This window comes from Anomaloglossus baeobatrachus, chromosome 6, assembly GCF_048569485.1.
Source record: "Anomaloglossus baeobatrachus isolate aAnoBae1 chromosome 6, aAnoBae1.hap1, whole genome shotgun sequence".
NCBI lineage: Eukaryota > Metazoa > Chordata > Amphibia > Anura > Aromobatidae > Anomaloglossus > Anomaloglossus baeobatrachus.
The window spans coordinates 115,467,248-115,489,154 of record NC_134358.1 but is presented as its reverse complement, the minus strand read 5'-3'; the positions used below and the strand labels follow the sequence as shown (position 1 = coordinate 115,489,154).

General features: G+C 46.7%; 1 protein-coding gene across 1 annotated transcript in view; it reads left to right on the top strand.

Annotated features, from left to right (window-relative positions):
• Nucleotides 1-21,907, top strand: part of ARFGEF1 (ARF guanine nucleotide exchange factor 1) — a 298,382-nt gene that overhangs the window by 203,632 nt on the left and 72,843 nt on the right. The window contains exons 21-25 of the mRNA XM_075353189.1: nt 3,501-3,659; nt 11,327-11,477; nt 11,556-11,646; nt 20,877-20,917; nt 21,052-21,221. Of these exons, the coding sequence (XP_075209304.1) occupies nt 3,501-3,659; nt 11,327-11,477; nt 11,556-11,646; nt 20,877-20,917; nt 21,052-21,221 (612 nt within the window). The remainder of the gene's footprint in view (nt 1-3,500; nt 3,660-11,326; nt 11,478-11,555; nt 11,647-20,876; nt 20,918-21,051; nt 21,222-21,907) is intronic.

Below are 21,907 nucleotides of genomic sequence, written 5' to 3'. Positions count from 1 at the left end.
TATCAACTTTCCAAAGTCTCATCTAACCCCGACCCAATCTCTGACTTATCTTGGCATGGAGTTTCATACTCTATCAGCGATAGTGAGGCTTCCACTGGACAAGCAGTGCTCGCTACGGACCGGAGTGCAATCTCTCCTTCAGAGCCAGTCGCACTCACTGAGGCGCCTCATGCATTTCCTAGGAAAGATGGTAGCAGCAATGGAGGCAGTCCCGTTCGCGCAGTTTCATCTGCGCCCTCTACAATGGGACATTCTACGCCAATGGGATGGGAAATCGACGTCCCTCGACAGGACTGTCTCCCTCTCTCAGACTGCCAAGGATTCTCTACGTTGGTGGCTTCTCCCCAACTCATTGTCACAGGGAAAGTCGTTCCTTCCCCCGTCCTGGGCAGTGGTCACGACAGATGCGAGCCTATCAGGGTGGGGAGCGGTGTTTCTCCACCACAGGGCTCAGGGGACGTGGACTCAGGAAGAGTCCACCTTGCAGATCAATGTTCTGGAAATCAGAGCAATCTACCTTGCCCTGCGAGCCTTCCAACAATGGCTGGAAGGCAAGCAGATTCGGATTCAGTCGGACAATTCCACGGCGGTGGCGTACATCAACCACCAAGGGGGAACACGCAGTCGCCAAGCTTTTCAAGAAGTCCAGCGGATTTTGACGTGGGTGGAAAGCAGAGCGTCCACCATATCTGCAGTTCACATCCCAGGCGTGGAAAACTGGGAAGCAGACTTTCTCAGTCGCCAGGGCATGGACGCAGGAGAATGGTCCCTTCACCCGGACGTGTTTCAACAGATCTGTTGCCGCTGGGGGTCGCCGGACGTCGATCTGATGGCGTCACGGCACAACAACAAGGTCCCAGTTTTCATGGCACGGTCTCACGATCACCGAGCGGTGGCGGCAGACGCCTTGGTTCAGGATTGGTCGCAATTCCGACTCCCCTATGTGTTCCCACCTCTAGCATTGTTACCCAGAGTTCTCCGGAAAATCAAGTCCGACTGCCAGCGAGCCATACTCGTCGCTCCAAATTGGCCAAGAAGGTCGTGGTACCCGGATCTGTGGCATCTCACGGTAGGCCAACCGTGGGCACTACCAGACCGTCCAGATCTGCTGTCTCAAGGGCCGTTTTTCCATCTGAATTCTGCGGCCCTGAACCTGACTGTGTGGCCATTGAGTCCTGGATCCTAGCGGCCTCAGGTTTATCTCAGGGAGTTGTTGCCACAATGAGACAGGCTAGAAAACCATCCTCAGCTAAGATCTATCACAGGACGTGGAAGATATTCTTAGCGTGGTGCTTGGCTCAAGGGTTTTCTCCCTGGCCATTTGCATTGCCAATTTTTCTTTCCTTCCTGCAGTCTGGGTTGGAAAAAGGTTTGTCCCTTAGCTCGCTTAAGGGTCAAGTCTCCGCGTTATCCGTATTCTTTCAGAAGCGCTTGGCACAGCTTTCTAAAGTACGCACGTTTCTCCAAGGAGTTTGTCATATCGTTCCTCCTTACAGACGGCCATTGGAACCCTGGGATCTGAACAAGGTTCTCCTGGCTCTTCAAAAGCCGCCTTTCGAGCCTTTGAAAGAGGTTCCCCTTTCTCGGCTTTCACAAAAGGTAGTTTTTCTTGTAGCGGTCACGTCTCTTCGAAGAGTGTCCGAGCTGGCGGCGTTATCTTGCAAATCTCCCTTCCTGGTATTTCACCAAGACAAGGTGGTACTGCGTCCAATTCCAGAGTTTTCTCCCAAGGTGGTTTCTTCCTTTCATCTCAATCAGGATATCACTTTGCCATCTTTGTGTCCGCATCCAGTTCACCAATTTGAAAAAGGTTTACATCTGTTGGACCTGGTGAGAGCACTCAGGATTTACATTTCTCGCACGGCGCCTCTACGCCGTTCGGATGCGCTCTTTGTCCTAGTCGCTGGTCAGCATAAGGGATCGCAAGCTTCCAAATCCACCCTGGCGCGGTGGATCAAGGAACCAATTCTTCACACATACCGTTCTGCTGGGCTTCAGATTCCATCTGGACTGAAGGCCCATTCTACCAGAGCCGTTGGTGCGTCCTGGGCGTTGAGGCATCGGGCTACGGCTCAGCAAGTGTGCCAGGCGGCTACCTGGTCGAGTCTGCACACGTTTACCAAACACTATCAAGTGCATACCTACGCTTCGGCAGACGCCAGCCTAGGTAGACAGGTCCTTCAGGCGGCGGTGGCCCACCTGTAGGAAGAGGCTGTATGACAGCCCGTTCATGTGGTATCTTTTTACCCACCCAGGGACTGCTTTTGGACGTCCCACTGTCTGGGTCTCCCAATTAGGAGCGAAAAAGAAGAAGGGAATTTTGTTTACTTACCGTAAATTCCTTTTCTTCTAGCTCCAATTGGGAGACCCAGCACCCGCCCTATCTGTTTTTAGGGTTTCGTTTTTTCGGGTGCACATGTTGTTCACGTTGTTTCTTAAGTTCTCCGATCTAGTTATCGGATTGAATTTGTTTTTGAAACTGTTATTGGCTTTCCTCCTTCTTGCTTTGGTACTAAAACTGAGGAATCTGTACTCCTACGGGAGGGTGTATAGCCAGAAGGGGAGGGGCCTTACACTTTTAAGTGTAGTTCTTTGTGCGGCCTCCAGAGGCAGTAGCTATACACCCACTGTCTGGGTCTCCCAATTGGAGCTAGAAGAAAAGGAATTTACGGTAAGTAAACAAAATTCCCTTCTTTGCCACGGGTGCGTTTTTGTGCGTTTTTATCAGCCAAAAATGCTGATTCTTTGTAGTCACAAAAAATGGCAAGGTGCGCACACAGCTTACAGTTCATGTAAACATATAATTTCAGAAACGTTATAGGGACATGTCTGAGGTTTTTATTGGTTAAGGTCCTGGTCCTGAGACCCTATCCATGTGTTATATCAAAGGGCTGAAGTGCTCAGACGAGCAGTTCTCTCCTCCGAGACTGAAGAACGGACTTTACATCCATTCTTTAGCAGTTCACAATTGAGAGCTATCCGATGTGTATGGACGGTTTTACCCAGCACGTAATGCCGAAAACGTAATGTATGAAGCCAGGAAGACTGTGGCTGCAATATTGGTCTACAGTGCTGCGTGAAGTGTCGGTGTGCCATCTGATTTCTTTTTTTAAGGGACAGCACAAAACCCCCTTGATTATGTTCTATTCTGACCCTTAAAATCAGATCCGAACAGGACATGTTTGAGTCTCGCGGATCTCCCAGTCGGAGCCTTGATTTTGACATGTGTAAATAGATCCATAAGACTGTGTGTCATCTGATGAAACATCGGGCAGCACACAGACAAATTCTCACGTATCTGCACAGCCTTAGTCTGGAGAAATGCAATAGTTATTAATGTATTTACAAAGTTACTCTTTTTTATGTAGGGTAAGTTGTAGAATGAAGTGTATAATGCCGAGTTACTGCGATGCATCAGTGCAGAATCTTGTCTATCCCACTGCCAGTCTATGGTGTATAGTGGTGCAGTTGTAAATGGATTTTCCTTTTTTATCATCCAGCTGGAGCGAGATGCCTATGTACAGGCCTTAGCGAGGTTTACATTATTAACCGTGAGCTCTGGAATTACGGAGATGAAACAGAAGAACATAGATACCATCAAGACTCTCATCACCGTGGCCCATACAGATGGAAACTACCTGGGAAGCTCATGGCACGAGGTACTTGTCGGTTTTATTTAATGATTTTGTCAGACCCCCCTAATGCGATAAACAGCAGCCACTGACAGTTACTACATGTACAGCTGGAGGGGACATTTACAGGTATTTTATCTGCACTGATGTTTCCATTTGAAATTAATTGACATAAACGATAATAAAACCATAAGCAATGCCACAAGATGTTGTGGCTTTAAAAAAAAATAAAAATAAATAAAATTGTATGTATGTGTATGTGTGTATATGTGTATACATAAATATATATAAACACACTTTTATTTTTTTATTTTTAGACATGTTAGAAAGCACTTGTTTTCATAGGTTTTTCTTTCAATGTCACAATCTGTATTATTATTTTCTTCGTCGCTCCATTGGGAGACCCAGACGATTGGGTGTATAGCTACTGCCTCCGGAGGCCACACAAAGCATTACACTAAAAAGTGTAAGGCCCCTCCCCTTCTGGCTATACACCCCCAGTGGGATCACTGGCTCACCAGTTTTCGGCTTTGTGCGAAGGAGGTCAGACATCCACGCATAGCTCCACTGTTTAGTCAGCAGTAGCTGCTGACTATATCGGATGGAAGAAAAGAGGGCCCATATGGGGCCCCCAGCATGCTCCCTTCTCACCCCACTGGTGGTTTGTAAGGTTGAGGTACCTATTGCTGGTACGGCGGCTGGAGCCCACATGCTGTTTTCCTTCCCCATCCCCCTGAGGGGCTCTGAGGAAGTGGGATCTTACCGGCCCCAAAGCCCTGAGGCCGGGCTCCATCCACAGACCCATTGAACCTGCTGGATGTGGAGCGGGAGTGCCGTTCAGGGACATGGCCCTGCACCATTCAGGTACTCTGTGTCCCCGTACACACAGGCACAGCACACTCCAGACTTGCTGGGTGTGCTAGTGCGCCGGGGACAGTAAAGGGTTACAGTCACTGCAGCCTAGCTGAGTGACTTTATTTATTGGGAACTACCGCGCCGGACGCTCCGGGAGCGGCGGCGCGGCTGGGACTTGTAGTGCGCCGGGGACTTAGCGCCGACCGCGCTTTTACGGCGGCGGCGCTTATAAATCCAGTCCCCGGCTTTTGCGGCCTAGCTCAGCTTCGTTCCCGCCCCCACCCTGTCAATCAGGGTAGGGGAGAGACGCTGTACAATCAGCAGCGCCGAGGGCTGGAGCCTTATTTACATGCTCCAGCCCTCTCACTAGACACTGTGGGACGCCGGTTTCCCGCTCTGACTTGGGGCACGCCCACGGCCCGCCCCTACTCACACGAGCTGGAGAAGGACGCCGGCAGCCATTCCTGCAGCCCGAGCTGAGAGAACGGACTCTGGGCAACCAACAGGAATAGGGCGACCACACACCCGCTTATAGGCGGGCGGTAAGCGGCACCTGGGGTGCTGACACTAAATACCGCAGTTTGTCTATTTGTATTTAAGTACACTGCATAGGTCGCTATTTTGGGCTATATGCCCTCTTAGATGGCGACACATCAGCAGCAGGAAAGCATGGGTGCTAAGGCACAGGCTTTCTATGCTGCTTGTATTGCACGTACTGAAGTGTTCATGTGTATTTATGCTTGTATGCTATACACTGCACTGTACGGTCACTAGTCTTGGCTATATTCGCCATAGAATGGCTAGACTACAGCAGCAGAAAAGCAAGGGTGCTGAGGCACAGGTTTTTTTCTATGCTGCTTGTATTGCAGGTGTTGCAGTGTTCATTTGTACTTATGCTTGTATGCTATACATTGCACTGTATGGTCGCTATTCTGGGCTATATTCCCCTAGATGGCTAGTCTACAGCAGCAGAAAAGCAGGCTTTCTATGCTGCTTGTATTGCATGTGCTGCAGTGTTCATTTGTACTTTATGCTTGTATGATATACATTGCACTGTACGGTCGCCATTCTTGGCTCTATAAGTCGGCAGCAGCATATAAGCAACACAGGCTTTCGATGCTGTTTTTGCTGCATGTGATACTGTTCCACGGCACTGCTCCCCATTGGGTGCAATGCTCCCCTGTAGCACTTGGTCAGCCGGGGTCTCTACTTGACGTGGCCAAAAGAACCACCTCTCAACCCTGTCCAAGGACAGGGACGGAGTTGCAATGGGATAGAGACTTGCAGTCCGGACAGGCCATGGGCAATCTGGATCATTGCTCCCTGGCCACCCTCACTTGGATTAAAAATCGGTGCTCCGGGGGGGTCCCAGGAGGCTCTCTGTATGATGAGGTAGACGTAGCTCATCAGGACTTTGATCCTGACACCGCTCTCACTCCGGATACACCGGATGGTGACGCCATAAGGAATGATCCTATAGCGTCCATCAATGGAATGTTGGATCTTTTCTCCCTCAGCTCCCCCAGCGGAGGAGTCAGCTTCACAGCAGGAGAAGTCCCATTTCAAGCTCAAACGTATATTGAGTATTGTTCTGGCCACGCTGACTGCAGAGAAGCAGTCCAGGAACACCACGCTTCCCAGATAAGCGTTTTCTCCAAACGTATTAAGGATACACGTTATCACTTTCCCCCTGACGTGGTCAGGCGTTGGACCCAGGGTCCAAAGGTGGATTCTCCAATCTCCAGGCTTGCGGCTAGAGCCATAGTTGCAGTGGAGATGGGACTTCACTTACAGATGCCATTGACAGACAGATGGACTCTGGTTGAAATCTGTCTGTGAGGCTATCGGCGTGTCGGTTGCTCCGGCATTCACAGCCGTATGGGCACCCTAAGCTTTTCAGCTGTTCTTGCGCAGCTGGTCTTGAGCACAAGTACATCTGTGCCGCAGGGGCGTCCGTAACCTCGCAATGTCTGCATTGCGACTTACCCTATTAATGCTGTCCTGGAAGGACAGCCGAGGTTTCGGTCCTTCCCAGGCTCGGGCAGGTCCCAATTGTCCTCGTCCAAAAGGGCTGAAAAGCCTCAGAGGGGCTCAGCTGCCGGCCGGGCTCAATCACGCCCAAGGAAGGCAGCCGGAGGAACCGCTACCAAGGCGGTCTCCTCATGACTCTCAGCTCTCTCATCTTTCCGCATCCGCGGTTGATGGCAGACTCGCTCGCCTTTGGCGACATTTAGCTGCCACAGGTCACAGACCGGTGGGTGAGGGACAGTGTGCCCACGTGCACAGGACAGAGTTCTGTTCTCGTCCTCCGACTCGATTCTTCAGAACGTCCCCACCTCCCCACCGAGCAGATGCTCTTCTGCAGGCAGAAGGAGTGGTAATCCCGGTTCCTCTTCAGGAACAAGACACGGTTTTCCTCCAATCTGGTTGTGGTGCCAAACAAGGATGGCTCTTTCCGTTCCGTTCTGGACCTAAAACTGCTCAACAAGCACGTGGAGGCCAGGCGGTTCCGGATGATACCCTCCGCTCCGTCATTGCCTCAATGTCTCAAGGAAATTTCCTAGCATCAATAGACATCTAAGATGCTTATCTCCACGTGCCGATTGCTACAGAGCACCAATGTTTTTCTACATTTCGTGATAGGAAACGACCAGCTTCAGTTCGTAGCTCTGCCATTCGGGCTGGCGACAGCCCCACGGGTGTTCGCCAAGGTCATGACGGCAGTGGTAGCAGTCTTGCACTCACAGGGACACTCTGTGATCCCTTACTTGGACGATATACTTGTCAAGGCACCCTCTCAAGAGGCATGCCAACTCAGCCTGAATGTTGCGCTGGAGACTCTCCAGACGTTCGGGTGGATCATCAACTTCTCAAAGTCAAACCTGTCACGACCCAATCACTAACGTATCTTGGCATGGAGTTTCATACCCTCTCAGCGGTAGTGAAGCTTCCGCTGGACAAGCAGCGGTCACTACAGACTGGGGTGCAGACTCTCCTTCAAGGTCAGTCGCACTTCTTAAGACGCCTCATGCACTTCCTCGGGAAGATAGTGGCGGCAATGGAGGCGGTTCCGTTTGCGCAGTTTCATCTGCGTTCACTTCAATGGGACATTCTCCGCCAATGAGACGGGAAGTCAACATCCCTGTACAGGAAAGTATCCCTTTCACAGACGGCAAGGACTCTCTGCAATGGTGGCTTCTTCCCACCTCATTATCACAGGGAAGATCCTTCCTACCACCATCTTGGGCGGTGGTCACGACAGACGCGAGTCTGTCAGGGTGGGGAGCGTTTTTCTCCACCACAGGGCTCAGGGTCCGTGGACTCAGCAGGAGTCCACCCTTCAGATCAATGTTCTGGTAATCAGAGCAGTGTATCTTGCCCTACTAGCCTTCCAGCAGTGGCTGGAAAGAAAGCAGATCCGAATTCAATCGGACAACTCCACAGCGGTGGCATACAGCAATCACCAAGGGGGGACACGCAGTCGGCAAGCCTTCCAGGAAGTCCGGCGGATTCTGATGTGGGTGGATGCCACGGCCTCCACCATATCCGCAGTTCACATCCCCGGCGTAGAAAACTGGGAGGCAGACTTCCTCAGTCGCCAGGGCATGGACGCAGGGGAATGGTCCCTTCACCCGGACGTGTTTCAGGAAATCTGTCGCCGCTGGGGAAGGCCGGACGTCGACCTAATGGCGTCCCGGCACAACAACAAGGTCCCAACCTTCATGGCACGGTCTCGCGATCAAAGAGCGCTGGCGGCAGACGCCCTAGCGCAAGATTTGTCGCAGTTCCGGCTCCCTTATGTGTTTCCACCTCTGGCACCCTTGCCCAGAGTGCTACGCAAGATCAGATCCGATTGCAGCCGCGTCATACTCGTCGCCCCAGACTGGCCGAGGAGGGCGTGGTATCCGGATCTGTGGCAGCTCACGGTCGGCCAACCGTGGGCACTACCAGACCGACCAGACTTACTGTCCCAAGGGCCGTTTTTCCATCGGAATTCTGCGGCCCTGAACCTGACTGTGTGGCCATTGAGTCCTGGATCCTAGCGTCTTCAGGATTATTCCACGGGGTCGTTGCCACCATGAGACAGGCTAGGAAGCCCACGTCCGCTAAGAACCACAGAACGTGGAGGATATTCTTATCCTGGTGCTCTGCTCAGGGAGTGTCTCCCTGGCCATTTGCATTGCCTACCTTTTTTTCTTTCCTGCTATCTGGGTTAGAAAAAGGTTTGGCGCTCGGCTCCCTTAAAGGTCAGGTATCGGCGCTATCCGTCTTTTTTCAGAGGCGTTTGGCACGCCTTCCTATGGTGTGCACGTTCCTACAGGGGGTTTGCCATATCGTTCCCCCGTGCAAGCGGCCGTTAGATCCATGGGATCTGAACAGGGTACTAGTTGCCCTCCAGAAGCCGCCCTTCGAGCCTCTGAGGGAGGTTTCACTTTCTAGACTATCCCAGAACGTGGCTTTTCTGGTAGCGATCACATCTCTTCGGAGAGTGTCTGAGCTGGCAGCGCTGTCATCCAAGACTCCCTTCCTGGTCTTCCACCAGGACAAGGTAGTGCTGCGCCCCATTCAGGAGTTTCTCCCGAAGGTGGTATCCTCTTTTCATCTTAATCAGGATATCTCCTTGCCTTCGTTTTGTCCTCATGCAGTTCATCGGTATGAGAAGGATTTACATTTGTTAGATCTGGTGAGAGCACTCAGAATCTACATTTCCCGCACGGCGCCCTTGCGCCGTTCGGATGCACTTTTTGTCCTTGTCGCTGGTCAGCGCAAAGGGTCGCAGGCTTCTAAGGCCGCCCTGGCTCGATGGATCAAGGAACCAATTCTTGAAGCCTACCGTTCTGCTGGGCTTCCGGTTCCATCAGGGCTGAAGGCCCATTCAACCAGAGCCGTGGGTGCTTCCTGGGCATTACGTCACCAGGCTACGGCTCAACAGGTGTGCCAGGCAGCTACCTGGTCGAGTCTGCACACTTTCACCAAACATTATCAGGTGCATACCTATGCTTCGGCGGACGCCAGCCTAGGTAGAAGAGTCCTGCAGGCGGCAGTTGCCTCCCCGTAGGGGAGGGCTGTCTTCGCAGCTCTAACATGAGGTATTTCTTTACCCACCCAGGGACAGCTTTTGGACGTCCCAATCGTCTGGGTCTCCCAATGGAGCGACGAAGAAGAAGGGAATTTTGTTACTTACCGTAAATTCCTTTTCTTCTAGCTCCTATTGGGAGACCCAGCACCCGCCCTGTTGTCCTTCGGGATTTTTGGGTTGTTTCGGGTACACATGTTGCTCATGTTGAACGGTTTTTCAGTTCTCCGATGTTACTCGGAGTGAATTTGTTTAAACCAGTTATTGGCTTTCCTCCTTCTTGCTTTTGCACTAAAACTGGTGAGCCAGTGATCCCACTGGGGGTGTATAGCCAGAAGGGGAGGGGCCTTACACTTTTTAGTGTAATGCTTTGTGTGGCCTCCGGAGGCAGTAGCTATACACCCAATCGTCTGGGTCTCCCAATAGGAGCTAGAAGAAAAGGAATTTACGGTAAGTAACAAAATTCCCTTCTTTTATTATTATTATTATTATTTTTATGAGGCTATTCACACTTGCTCTGACCCAAATTAATGAAAACAAGCTAGTTTTCAGTGGTTGATGCCTCCTTTTAATGGCTAACTGAAAATGGGATTACAAATAGTAATCTTTTGTGACTACTTGAGATTCTTCTTTGGGCCTAATTATCATAATGTACTGAATCTTCATAGAACAGTAGACACTTCAGGAGCAAGGACCAATTGTTTCTTCAGAAGACTTTTCAGCAGGCTCATTATCATCAGAGGCAGCATTACATTGACAGTTAACATTTCTATACACATCTGATAACACTGGATCCACCACTCACAATAGACAATGTCACAGCTGACCTGTTCCCTTTTCATTCACAATGACCTTTGCACAAACCTATTACTTGCTTCAGTACAAAATATAGGGTCATTCTATTTATGGCCAGTGTGAAAATTGCAAGATTTACTTTTTTTTTTTTTTTTTAATACAGATTGTGATATGGATAAAAAGATGCATTTAACATAAAACCTTGATGTAAACAGTAGACCATATTCTGCTGACACTTTTTTTTATTATTGCACCGGTTTTTACCTTATTCTGCAAATAAGCGTGTGCTAAGGAACAAAATGGTTATTCTTAGTGCTAAGCCTGAGACCAGAATCTAAAAGAGCGATCGATATGTCATACACCTTCTCAGGCGCTATCCCAGACACATTGCAATATCCTGACCATTTTTATTATTTTTTTCAAGGCTTAATTTTCTGCCTTTTTAACACAATAACACAACATATTCACAATAACAACCTTTAGAGTCATACAAATGATGTACTAGGTATTATTTTTGCTTTGTGGGGCTTCTGTGTAATTCAGATGTGTCCCTGATGGGGGGTGAAGTCTACTACTCTAAGGTGTCAGATCTAAAAGACAGATACCCAGAGAAAGTCCAACATTTCTCGTTTTGGACTCTACCTTAGTAACATCAATGGCTGCACTCGGGGCACGTCTGAATCAAGGTTTGGGGGGATGCCATTAGATGTTTGGACAGTTCAGAAGAGGATTCATCGCCTTTTCTCTGATGTTATGGGGCTTTAATGAAGGCACCTGAAAAGCGTGTTGACAGTGCTAATGTGAAAGGTTCAGAGATATGTAATATCCCCAGTAATACGCACAAGCCAATCTAGATCCTGTGTAATATTTGTAGATCTGTTTCCTGGGCAGACCTCGGCTTCCACAGTGGAGGACACCTTAGTGGTAGAACCTACCCCTACCTACACGTTTTCTTTTTCCTCCACAGATTCTGAAGTGTATCAGCCAACTTGAACTTGCACAGTTAATCGGCACCGGAGTGAAGCCCCGATACATCTCCGGGACAGTGAGGAATAGAGAAGGGTCGTTCACTGGAACCAAAGACCAGGCCTCCGATGAGTTTGTCAGTCTTGGCCTAGGTGAGTGCCCGCTCAATGGGCTGTAGCCGTGTGAGATGGATCTGTGCCTTGATCTAATTCATTCTTTTTCTTTAAAAGTTGGAGGAAATGTGGACTGGAAGCAGATAGCAAGTATACAGGAATCCATAGGGGAGACCAGCTCGCAGAGTGTTGTGGTGGCTGTGGACAGGTAAGCTTCACTTCTGTCATTGGGTAACATCCCCTAATATCTTCCGTCCTATAACCCGTGGTCGTCCTGCTGCTCCCGGGTCTGGCAGATGATTTTTTCATCTCCATTGTTGTCAGTATGAGGAAGAAAACGTAGTCTTGTCTCATTCATACAAAAAATCCTGAAGCACCGCGTACAGTTAGAATTTGCTCATCAGTAAATGTTCATTTTTAAATACGTTTGTTTTTAGTTAAATGTATTTCAATTGTTTACATTTGTTCCTTTATTTTTCATTTCCTTCATATAAAAAAATATAAATGTTTGCAATTTTCACATTAGACACTGGGCCTTTATATTAGACTACTACTTCCTGATAGATACATGGACAGCAGCTACAGACGGACTTAGATCTTTCTGTATTGTACTGAAGATATCAGTAAGCAGGATCTCATCAGGGCAAACTTCATCGTGCAGGGATGTGGAGGAGGTGAGCTGTGACATCACCTATTGTGAATGGTGGATCCCTTATCTGTTACATACAGCATTGTTAAAGGGGTGGTTCACCCATATTTTTTATTGTCTAGATCGATATTATATTGAGAAACAATGTTTCTCTCAAATACCTTGTGTTGGCAATAGTGCCTGTGAGAGGCGCTATTGCAGACCGCTGTTCCCCGTCCAGTGATGTACCCGTCAAGTGCTGCACACGTCACATCCGTGCAGCCGGCTGTATTCTGAGCCCATCTGCTCCCTGCTCCTCCCCCCTCCTCCCTCCTACCTCCTCCATCACACCACAGCGTGTCGCGTCTCTTGCTTGCAGCGTTCTCCGAGACGGGAGGAGGGAGGGGGGAGCAGGAGACGCGCCGTGCTAGGAGGGAGGAGGAGCAGGGAGGCGGGAGCAGGAGACGCGCTGTGCTGTGAGGGAGGAGGGAGCAGGGAGGCGGGAGCAGGAGACGCGCTGTGCTGTGAGGGAGGAGGGAGCAGGGAGCAGATGGGCTGTGACAGCAGTGAAACACCGCTCACAACTCAGAGGCTGGAAGAATGTAGCCGGCTGCACGGATGTGACGTGCCAGCGTTTGACGGGTACGTCACTGGACGGGGGAACAGCGGTCTGCAATAGCACCTCTCACAGGCACTATTGCAACACAAGGTATTTGAGAGAAACATTGTTTCTCAACATAATATAGAACTAGACAATAAAAAATATGGGTGAACCACCCCTTTAACGGTCATTGTAATTTTGTCTGTGATGATAAAGAGATTCCTGAAAAGATATCCCTGTACATAACAGGAAGTTTGAGTCTAGTAGTAGGCTTAGTGGCCAGTATGAAAGTTGCAAGATTCTTTTTTTAAACCTATTAGTGATCTAAAAATTGAAAAAAAAAAAAAATATATACAAAATTTTTAATAAATACATTCAACTTAAAAACTTGATTTGACTTCCGTCATGAGGTAGGATGAGGTATTACATCCTCCATATGTATGGAGCTGCTGGCTGTGTTATGAAGGGTGTTGGATTCAGTAATGGGACCGTTGATCAAGGGAACTAGTCTGATTGCCTTATGTGAATTCAGGAAGAAAATTTCCCACTATGTGGAGCTGTTATGGGGTTTTACATTCATCTGGATTGACAGTTTTTGGTAGTAGGTTGAACTCAATGGACTTGTGTCTTCTTTCAACCTTAAAAAACTATAACCATTAACAAATTCAGGTTAGTTGCATTCATAAAATACAATCTATCAAGATATATTAACCCCTTCACGACTTTGGATGTACTGGTGCATCCAAGGTCGTGTCCCTGCCTTTTAGGAGGGCTCGCATCTTTCCTCGCATGTCATCATGTGCCTCTAATCAGAGATCCACCTGCTGATGATAACCAGTTAAATCCCCCTGTCAATGTCTGACAGCGGGCTTTAACACACGTCAGTGCACCCATTGGCGGCCTCCTGACTTGTTTGTGGGGCGCGGATGGGATGCCATGACAGCCAAAGGTCAGTTGATGACTTTTGTGTCTGTCATGATGAACTTCCTATGAATGCTGGCTGCTAGCTGGCATTTACAGGAGATCATAATTTCTGCTGTACAGAGCAAGGCTTATGCTGATGCACCGCTCTGTACAGCACAAGCAAACAGATGATTGCAGCTTCAAGTAGTAAAAACAAAAAGTGTGAAAAAAGTTTTTTAAAAATATGAAAAAATAAAGTTTAAATCATATCCTTTTTCCTCCATTGAAAACAAAACCGTAAAAAAAACCAAACTCATATTTGGTATCGCCACGTTCAGAAATGTCTGATCTATTAGAATATAAAATAAATTAATCTGATTGGTAAACAGCATAACTGAAACAAAATTAAAAATCCCAGAATTATTATTTTTTTGTCTGTAATATTTCAATAAAATGCAATAATAATTGATCAAAACATCACATCTACCCAAAAATGCGATCAGTAAAAATGACGGCTCAGGGCCCAAAAAATGAGAATGCTAGGGGTCTTGAAACATGGCACCAATAGGATTTTTTTTTTTTTTCTATACAAACTTCAATTTTATTTTATTTATTTTTTTAAACCAACTGAATAAAAGGAAAACTATACATGTTTTCAACTCATACTGATCTGGGGAATCATAATGTCAGGTCAGTTTTACCATATGGTGAACAGGGGAAATAAAAAAAAAAAAAAAAAAGCCCAAAACATTTGTAGAATTGCACATTTTTTTTTTTTTATTTTTTCTTCTTCAATTCCCCAAACTTGGAATTTTTCCCCCATTTTCCACTACACTATGTGCTAAAATCAAGGGTTTCATTCAAAAGTACAACTCATCCCGCAAAAAAAAGCCCTCATATGGCAATATTGACGGAAAAATATGTTTCGGCTCTCTGATGAAAGGGAGGAAAGAAACGAAAAGTGAAAAATCGCTTGGTGGTGAAGAGGTTAATTTACCCCTAGGGTAAAGAGAATAAAAAAACACCCACACAAACCCAGAATTGCATTTTCTTGAGACACCAAATTGCCTTAAAAAAGGATGAAAATGCCCGGACCCTTACAATGGTATCAACCAAAATGTGAGCTCCCCTCTGGAGATCAAAAACAAGCCCTCAGAATATGATGAAGAAACCATTATTTTTTTTATTATTATTATTATTTAAATGCTAAAAAATGAAAAATTGTCATCTTCCGTAAGCGGACTGACCTGGCGAGTCTTGTTTACAGTTCATTTGTACTACCCAATGATAACGCAAAAATTAAAACTCAAAAAATAATTCCAGAATTGCATTTCATTATTTTTTTTTGCATGGTAAAATACCATAAAAAGATTATGCTAATTGGTAGCAGGTGAAGAATAAACAGCAGCATTACTACAATGATTAGCTGCGGCAGGAAGGGGTTACGCAGTGGGCCATTCTGTGATGACACTGTCCCTTTACAGCTGTAGTATTTATTTGGGGGTTTTGCTCGGTATATGGCAGTGTAGTGGACGTTTCGGAGATTGTTCTCCATGCTGAGCCCCCTAAGGGTATGTGCGCACGTTGCTTTTTACCTGCTTTTTACCTGCTTTTTTGCTGCTTTTTCTTCTGCGCTATTTAATGCCAAAATGGATGTGTTCTTCTATTCAAGCAAAGTCTATGGGAATTTGGGTTTCTTGTTCACACTATGTTGTTCAAAATGCAGCCTTTTTGTGGCAGACCTTTGGTCAAAAACTCAGCTTTGCAGTGCAAAACCCAAATGGCAAAAACAATTGACATGTTGCTTCTTTGAAAAGCTGAGTTTGTGACCAAAGTTCAGCCACAAAAAGGCAGCATTTTGAACAACATAGTGTGAACAAGAAACCCAAATTCCCATAGACTTTGCTTGAATAGAAGAACACATCCATTTTGGCATTAAACAGCGCAGAAGAAAAAGCAGCAAAAAAGCAGGTAAAAAGCAGGTAAAAAGCAACGTGCGCACATACCCTTAGTCCCAGCAGTCATTACAGTCGGGGCTCCGCTATGGTCGATATTCTGCTCAGTCTAAGGATTGTCCATCATTGTTCTTGTCCCAGAAGACCCTTCACAGTTGCAAAAAGAAAACACATTTTAGAATGGCAGTCAGTGCAGTGACCCGACACCATATCCCCTCCAAATGTACAACAATACGTCCCAGACATTGTGAGGTTACAGGCAAAAGTTGGGGCCTTTCAACACTTTTGATTACAAAATGACTGCAGAATCCAATACTCCTCTTGCTGTGAAGAAGACTGAAGCCGTGACAAACCCCGTCAGACTCCACAGTGACCCGATGGGATGCTTTAGGGTGGTATTTGTAGCTGTCATATTTGTATCTGTCATATGAAGCCTTCAGCACAGTGTTGTGGCTTCCACGATGATACGTTTGGACTACTAATCCAAAAAGTAACAATAAAAGAGGTAGAGCCAGCACTGCTTGAGAATAGCATGCAACAAATAAAGTGTAAATTCACAAATTATATTCCAACTGTACTATAATGCAAAATGAGATTTTTAGCAAATAATTGATCAATTTTTTGAGCCACCCCTGCAACGTCATGGCAAATCTCAATAGGGGGGTCCTACTCTATATGTTATATTTTCATTGTGCCATGCGGCCTCCTAATTACATTAAAAGCAGAACCATATTAGAGCAACACATTTATCTGTAACATTTCAAAACTGCTTCCATGTTGCAAAGACGGGCAGCTGCGAATTAAGCCCAGGTCCCAGCCACACAGGCATGTTAATTACGCACCATTTACTTGGGCCTACTCTGCCTTTATTCATGGTTGCTGGTCTGGCACTATGAGGGCCAGTTCCGACATTGTACTGGTGTGTGTGGCGTTTGCTGCACATGCTGGACCTGGACTGCCTTTATTCGCAGCTGTCTGTCTTTACCAACATGGACGCGGTTCTGAGATTTGCCGTGACATGGCAGGGGTGGCTCAAAAAATTGATCAATTGTTTGCTAAAAATCTCATTTTGCATTATAGTACAGTTGGAATAAATTTGTGAATTTACACTTTTCATTTGTTGCATGCCATTCTCAAGCAGTGCTGGCTCTCCCTCTTTTATTGTTACTTTTTGGATCAGTAGTCCAAATGTATCATATTGGAAGCCACAACACTCTGCTGAAAGCTTCATATGACAGATACAAATATGACAGCTACAAATACCACCCTAAAGCCTCCCATCGGGGCACTGTGGAGTCTGACGGGGTTTGTCACGGCTTCAGTCTTCTTCACAGTGCTGGCTCTCCTCTTTTATATTTACTGATCCAAAGTCTGGACTGCAGAAACACAAATAACCCCAAAGGTCCTCAGTTCCCCAAGGACTATATGAACATTGAATATCTGAATTTTGAACTGCATCACTGCTATATATACTATATTTATAAAGCCTTTCGCATGGACCTCTGTTTTTGAAGGTCCTGCTTTGTAATCTTTAACACATACCTTAAAGGGAATCTGTCACCAGGTTTTTGCCACCTAATCTGAAAGCAGCATAACATTGGGGCAGAGATCCTGATTCCAGCGATGTATCACTTACTGGGCTGCTTAGTGAAGTTTTGATAAAATCATTGATTAATCAGCAGTAGGTTATCATTGGAGGACTACTTGGCGTGCTGCAGGTAGTCCAGCATATTCATGAGCTCTGTATAACTGTTGGATCTGCAGTAGAGAAAACATTGATTTGATCAAAAGGACAGCAAACAGCTCAGTAAGTGACACATCGCTGAAATCAGGGTCTGTCTCTACATTATGCTGCTCTCAGATGGGGGAGCAAAAACCTGGTGACAGATTTGTCACCAGTTATTTGCCACTGCACTGAGATTAGCATGATGTTTGAGCAGAGACCTTGATTCTAGCGATGTGTCACTTACTTTACTGGGTCCTATAGAAATTATTTTTCTACTACAGGAGTAGAAGGTCTCTGAATGTCGAGTTCTGTATAATCCCGTCCACACCACTGATTGTCAGCTCTCTGTACACTGCCAATTAGTGGGGAAGGACCACATGGCAGTAGGTTTACTGGTCCTCTACTGATAATCTCCTGCTAATAAAACAATGATTTTATAAAAACTACAGCACACAGCCAAGTACCGTAAGTGACACATCGTTGGAATCAACAACTCTGTCCCTACATCATACTGCTCTCAGATTAGGTAATAAGAGCCTGGTGACAGGTTCCCGTTAAAGGTCTTATATTTATAGTGTCATTGGTCTGAGATGCAATACCAGAAACAGCCTGTTGGACCTCATATTGTAGGATATGGACTGATCTAGTAACCGTGTATGCAGCTTTGTCTATAAAAAGTCGGAATCTCAGTGTATAAAGCCCGTTATTAAGAGTCATGACATAGGGCATGTGTGTCACTAGCTACGTCTACATTGCACTCCCTAAGTGAGCTGTTCCCATTCTTTCTGCATGTTTCTTTCCATTACCTCTGACGTATGAAGACTTATTACAGCTTTACTGTAATATTTATCACAAATGAATCTTTCATCAAGAGGGGATTTTCCAGATGGCTGAGCACAAGCTCGCAGGAACATTGTGTAAGTGTGTCAGGAAAAGGCCAGAGAGCGCGCAGTGTGCGAGACCTCCGAGAGGGCCCGCGTCACAGTATCACTTCCCGTTCCTTGACCTGTCAGACAGGGGCTCCCCGCGGAGAAGCTCGGGCCAACTCCGTAAAGTCCGAGATTTTCTGCCTGACGTGGCAGCACCCAGCGGGTCAGGCTTTCCTGGCAATTAATGCTTCATTTTCCAAATGATTTCAGTTTACTCAGAAGCCATTTCTGGTAGTAGGCTCCAAGGTAGCACAGCATTGGACCTGCAGGGTTACAGCGGTCTGGAGTAGAGCACTCAGGTTGTGGGAAGTGTGAGCAGTCACTCACAACAGTGAATTTAAAGGGAACCTGTCACCACTTTTTTTGGCTGTACGCTGCGGCCACCACCACAGGGCTCTTATATACATCATTCTAACATGCTGTATAAAAGAGCCCAGGCCGCTGTGAAAACATAAAAACACTTTATAATACTTACCTAACGGTCGCGCTGCGGTGGAATGGGGTCACGGAGGCGTTTCCGTTGTCCGGTGCCGGCGCCGCATCTTTTGGCCATCTTCGTCCTCCTTCCTCTGAAGCCGCGGAGCATGACGCGTCCGACGTCATCCACACTCGCCGGCATTCAGGTCCTGAGCAGGGCAGATCGAAGTATTGTAGTGCGCCTGCGCAGGACCGGCGAGTGTGTATGACGTAGACGCGTCATGCACACAGGCTTCAGAAAGAGGACGAAGATGGCCGAAAGAGGCGGTGCCGACACCGGAGACACCTCTGTGACCCAATTCCACCGCAGCGCGACTGTTAGGTAAGTATTATAAAGTGTTTTTTATGTTCTCACAGCGGCCTGGGCTCTTATATACAGCATGTTAAAATGCTGTATATAAGAGCCCTGTGGTGATGGCCGCAGCTTATAGCCAAAAAAAGTGGTGACAGGTTCCCTTTAATGGCAATGTACTTGTATAAAGTGAAGCTAGCTAGTGTTGTCAAATGAAAAAAACGATCACCTTTCCACTATAGGGATGATAAATATATGACTTTAGAGGGTCCAGCTGATAAGACCACCAACAGGATGTGCAACCTCCACTGTATGAATGGCGCATTAGTGAGCAAGTGCGATCACCAGCAGAGTTTGCACATGCTCACTGAGGCTCTATTCATGGAACTTTGAAACACTTGTAACAATATGTGGGGGTCCCAATAAGAAGACCCCAATAATAATAGATTTATCATCCATCCTGTTAGGAAGCCATGTATGTTGTTTATAGGACAGTACCTTTGAATCTACTTAAACTTGTAAGATATGCAATTTATTAATATAGTTCTGATCTGAAAGGGTTCCCCTAAGCTTGGGTACAGAGTAGAGATGAGCCACCACCCTAGTGTTTGCGTTCGGTTCGTCGAACGCTTTCGAATACCATTGAAAACAATGGCATGCAAACACAAACACATACAAACATGCACAAACACGAACGCGCGCACACATATTATGCTCACCTTACCTTCCGTTGCATCGCCAGCCTCCTGGACTTGCAGTTCGCCGGTACAAGATGTGTATAAGGTAAACATTGCGACTGATGCCGCAACTTCCGCTACCAGAGCGCTGACGTCAAAGGCAGGTGCCGCTTGCCTCTGATTCGCCAGCGCGCGCTGCCTTTGAGTAGCGTCTGACAGAGGAAAATCCTCTCTCGTCGCTATGGTTACCCGATACACGTAGTTCGCCGCTACAGGATGTGTATCAGGTAACCATAGCGACCGATGCCGGAACTTCCTCCCTCTGTCAGACGCTACTCAAAGGCAGCGTGCTGGCCAATCAGAGGCAAGCGGCTCTTTCCTTTGACGTCAGCGTTCTGGCAGCGGAAGCTCCGGCATCGGTCACTATGGGTACCCGATAACCATCTTGTACCTGCGAACGGCAAATCCCAGGAGGCCATCGATGGAACGGAAGGTAAGGTGAGCATAATATATATGTGTGTGTGTGTGTGTGTGTGTGTGTGTGTGTTTGTTTGTTTGTTTGTGCATGTGTGGAATGGCACAATAGGGGACCAGGGTGGGACATTTAACAAGTTGTGGAACGAATTGTCTGCATTGCAATGATTTCCTATGGGGAAATGTTGCTTTGCTGAGTGAGTAACTTGGTTAACAAGCACAGTCCCAGAACGCATTGTTCTCGTTAACCAAGGTTCCACTGTATTAACATTGAATGACATTATTACTGTGAAAAGCCAGTAATGATCGAACAGTTGTTGAATTTGAAGCTAATTGTTCGCGTTCGTCGAACGACTCGAACATCGCCAAAAACAGGTCGAATTTGAGATTGGCGAACAGTTGGATTCGAACACTGCTCATCTCTAGTACCGAGTCTCGGCAGGTACCCCTCCGGTTTGTGCCCAACACAAGACAGGTTTTCCTGTGTGGGCATGTGACCAGTGCGCAGTGTGAATATGCTCAGCCTGCCCCCTTCTGTATTCTGTTACAGACAGTTTATAGACCGAGGGGGCTGGTCTAGGTGTAGAAAGGAGCAGCCAGCCCCCTTCACAATCTGCACTGGTCAGATGCCAATACAAAAAGAAGACTATTTTACTGGGAATGGTCCTAGGGTGGACTAATATCTTTAAATTTACAGGTTACATTTTCTCTGTTGCTAATAAATGACATGCTGACTGTAACGTGCGGAGGGTAACGTGCACTCCATTCTTTTGCAGAATATTCACTGGCTCTACGAGGCTGGATGGCAATGCTATAGGTAAATATGTCATGCCCATAACCCTCCAATCTCGGTGACCTCTCTTCTACTTCTCCACCCCAGTCCTGTCTCTTGCGTTCGCCATTGTATCATATGTTGTACAGCATTAAATTGACCCCATTCTGTGCTTGCAGTGGATTTTGTGCGCTGGCTTTGTGCAGTTTCAATGGATGAGCTGGTGTCCCCCACACACCCACGTATGTTTAGCTTACAGAAAATTGTAGAGATATCTTACTACAACATGGGGCGGATCAGACTCCAGTGGTCCAGGATATGGGAGGTTATTGGAGATCATTTTAATAAGGTAAGATTATGTACATTCACTTCTTACACAAACGTACAATTATTTAATCTTAAGGGATCGTCCAGTGCTTGGGTATTAATGACGATAACGTGCACGTCAATATACAGAGTGCACAATATACAGTGTACGGCGCTGCGCTAATCCAACTCCATACACTGTATCCGGCCGCGATCAGCCCTGCAAACAGCTGATCATTCAGGGTGCCAGGCATCGGACCCCCACCAATCTGTGGGATATGTCTGACAACCTATGGACAGGTGTGGAACCATTTTAGGCAGAGCGCAGGAATATTTTTGTAACCCTATGTATTCCTTTCATTTAGTTTTACATGTTACTACAACCTTTTTAAAAGGGGATTTTGATCTGACAGATAAAATTGTTTTTTGCCCAATAAATCAGATGTTGGAGCAGCGGACACAGTATTATTTACTTACAGAAATGTTAGTTTTTTCTTTTATAAATTTTTACAAAGTGCGAACAGAAACTGATTACCTGTAAGTTTGATCTATTAATGGTTCCTATCCTCTTACATGGGTATGGCTGGATAGTGCTTGTAAAACAAGCAACTCTGCAATTTACTTTTTGTTTAAATTTGTCCACGTGCTATGATGATATTTTTTTAAAAATGGTTTCCTGCTAGTTTTCAAGGTACACATCCACTCGTGGGTGTTTACAAGCTTCTTTCT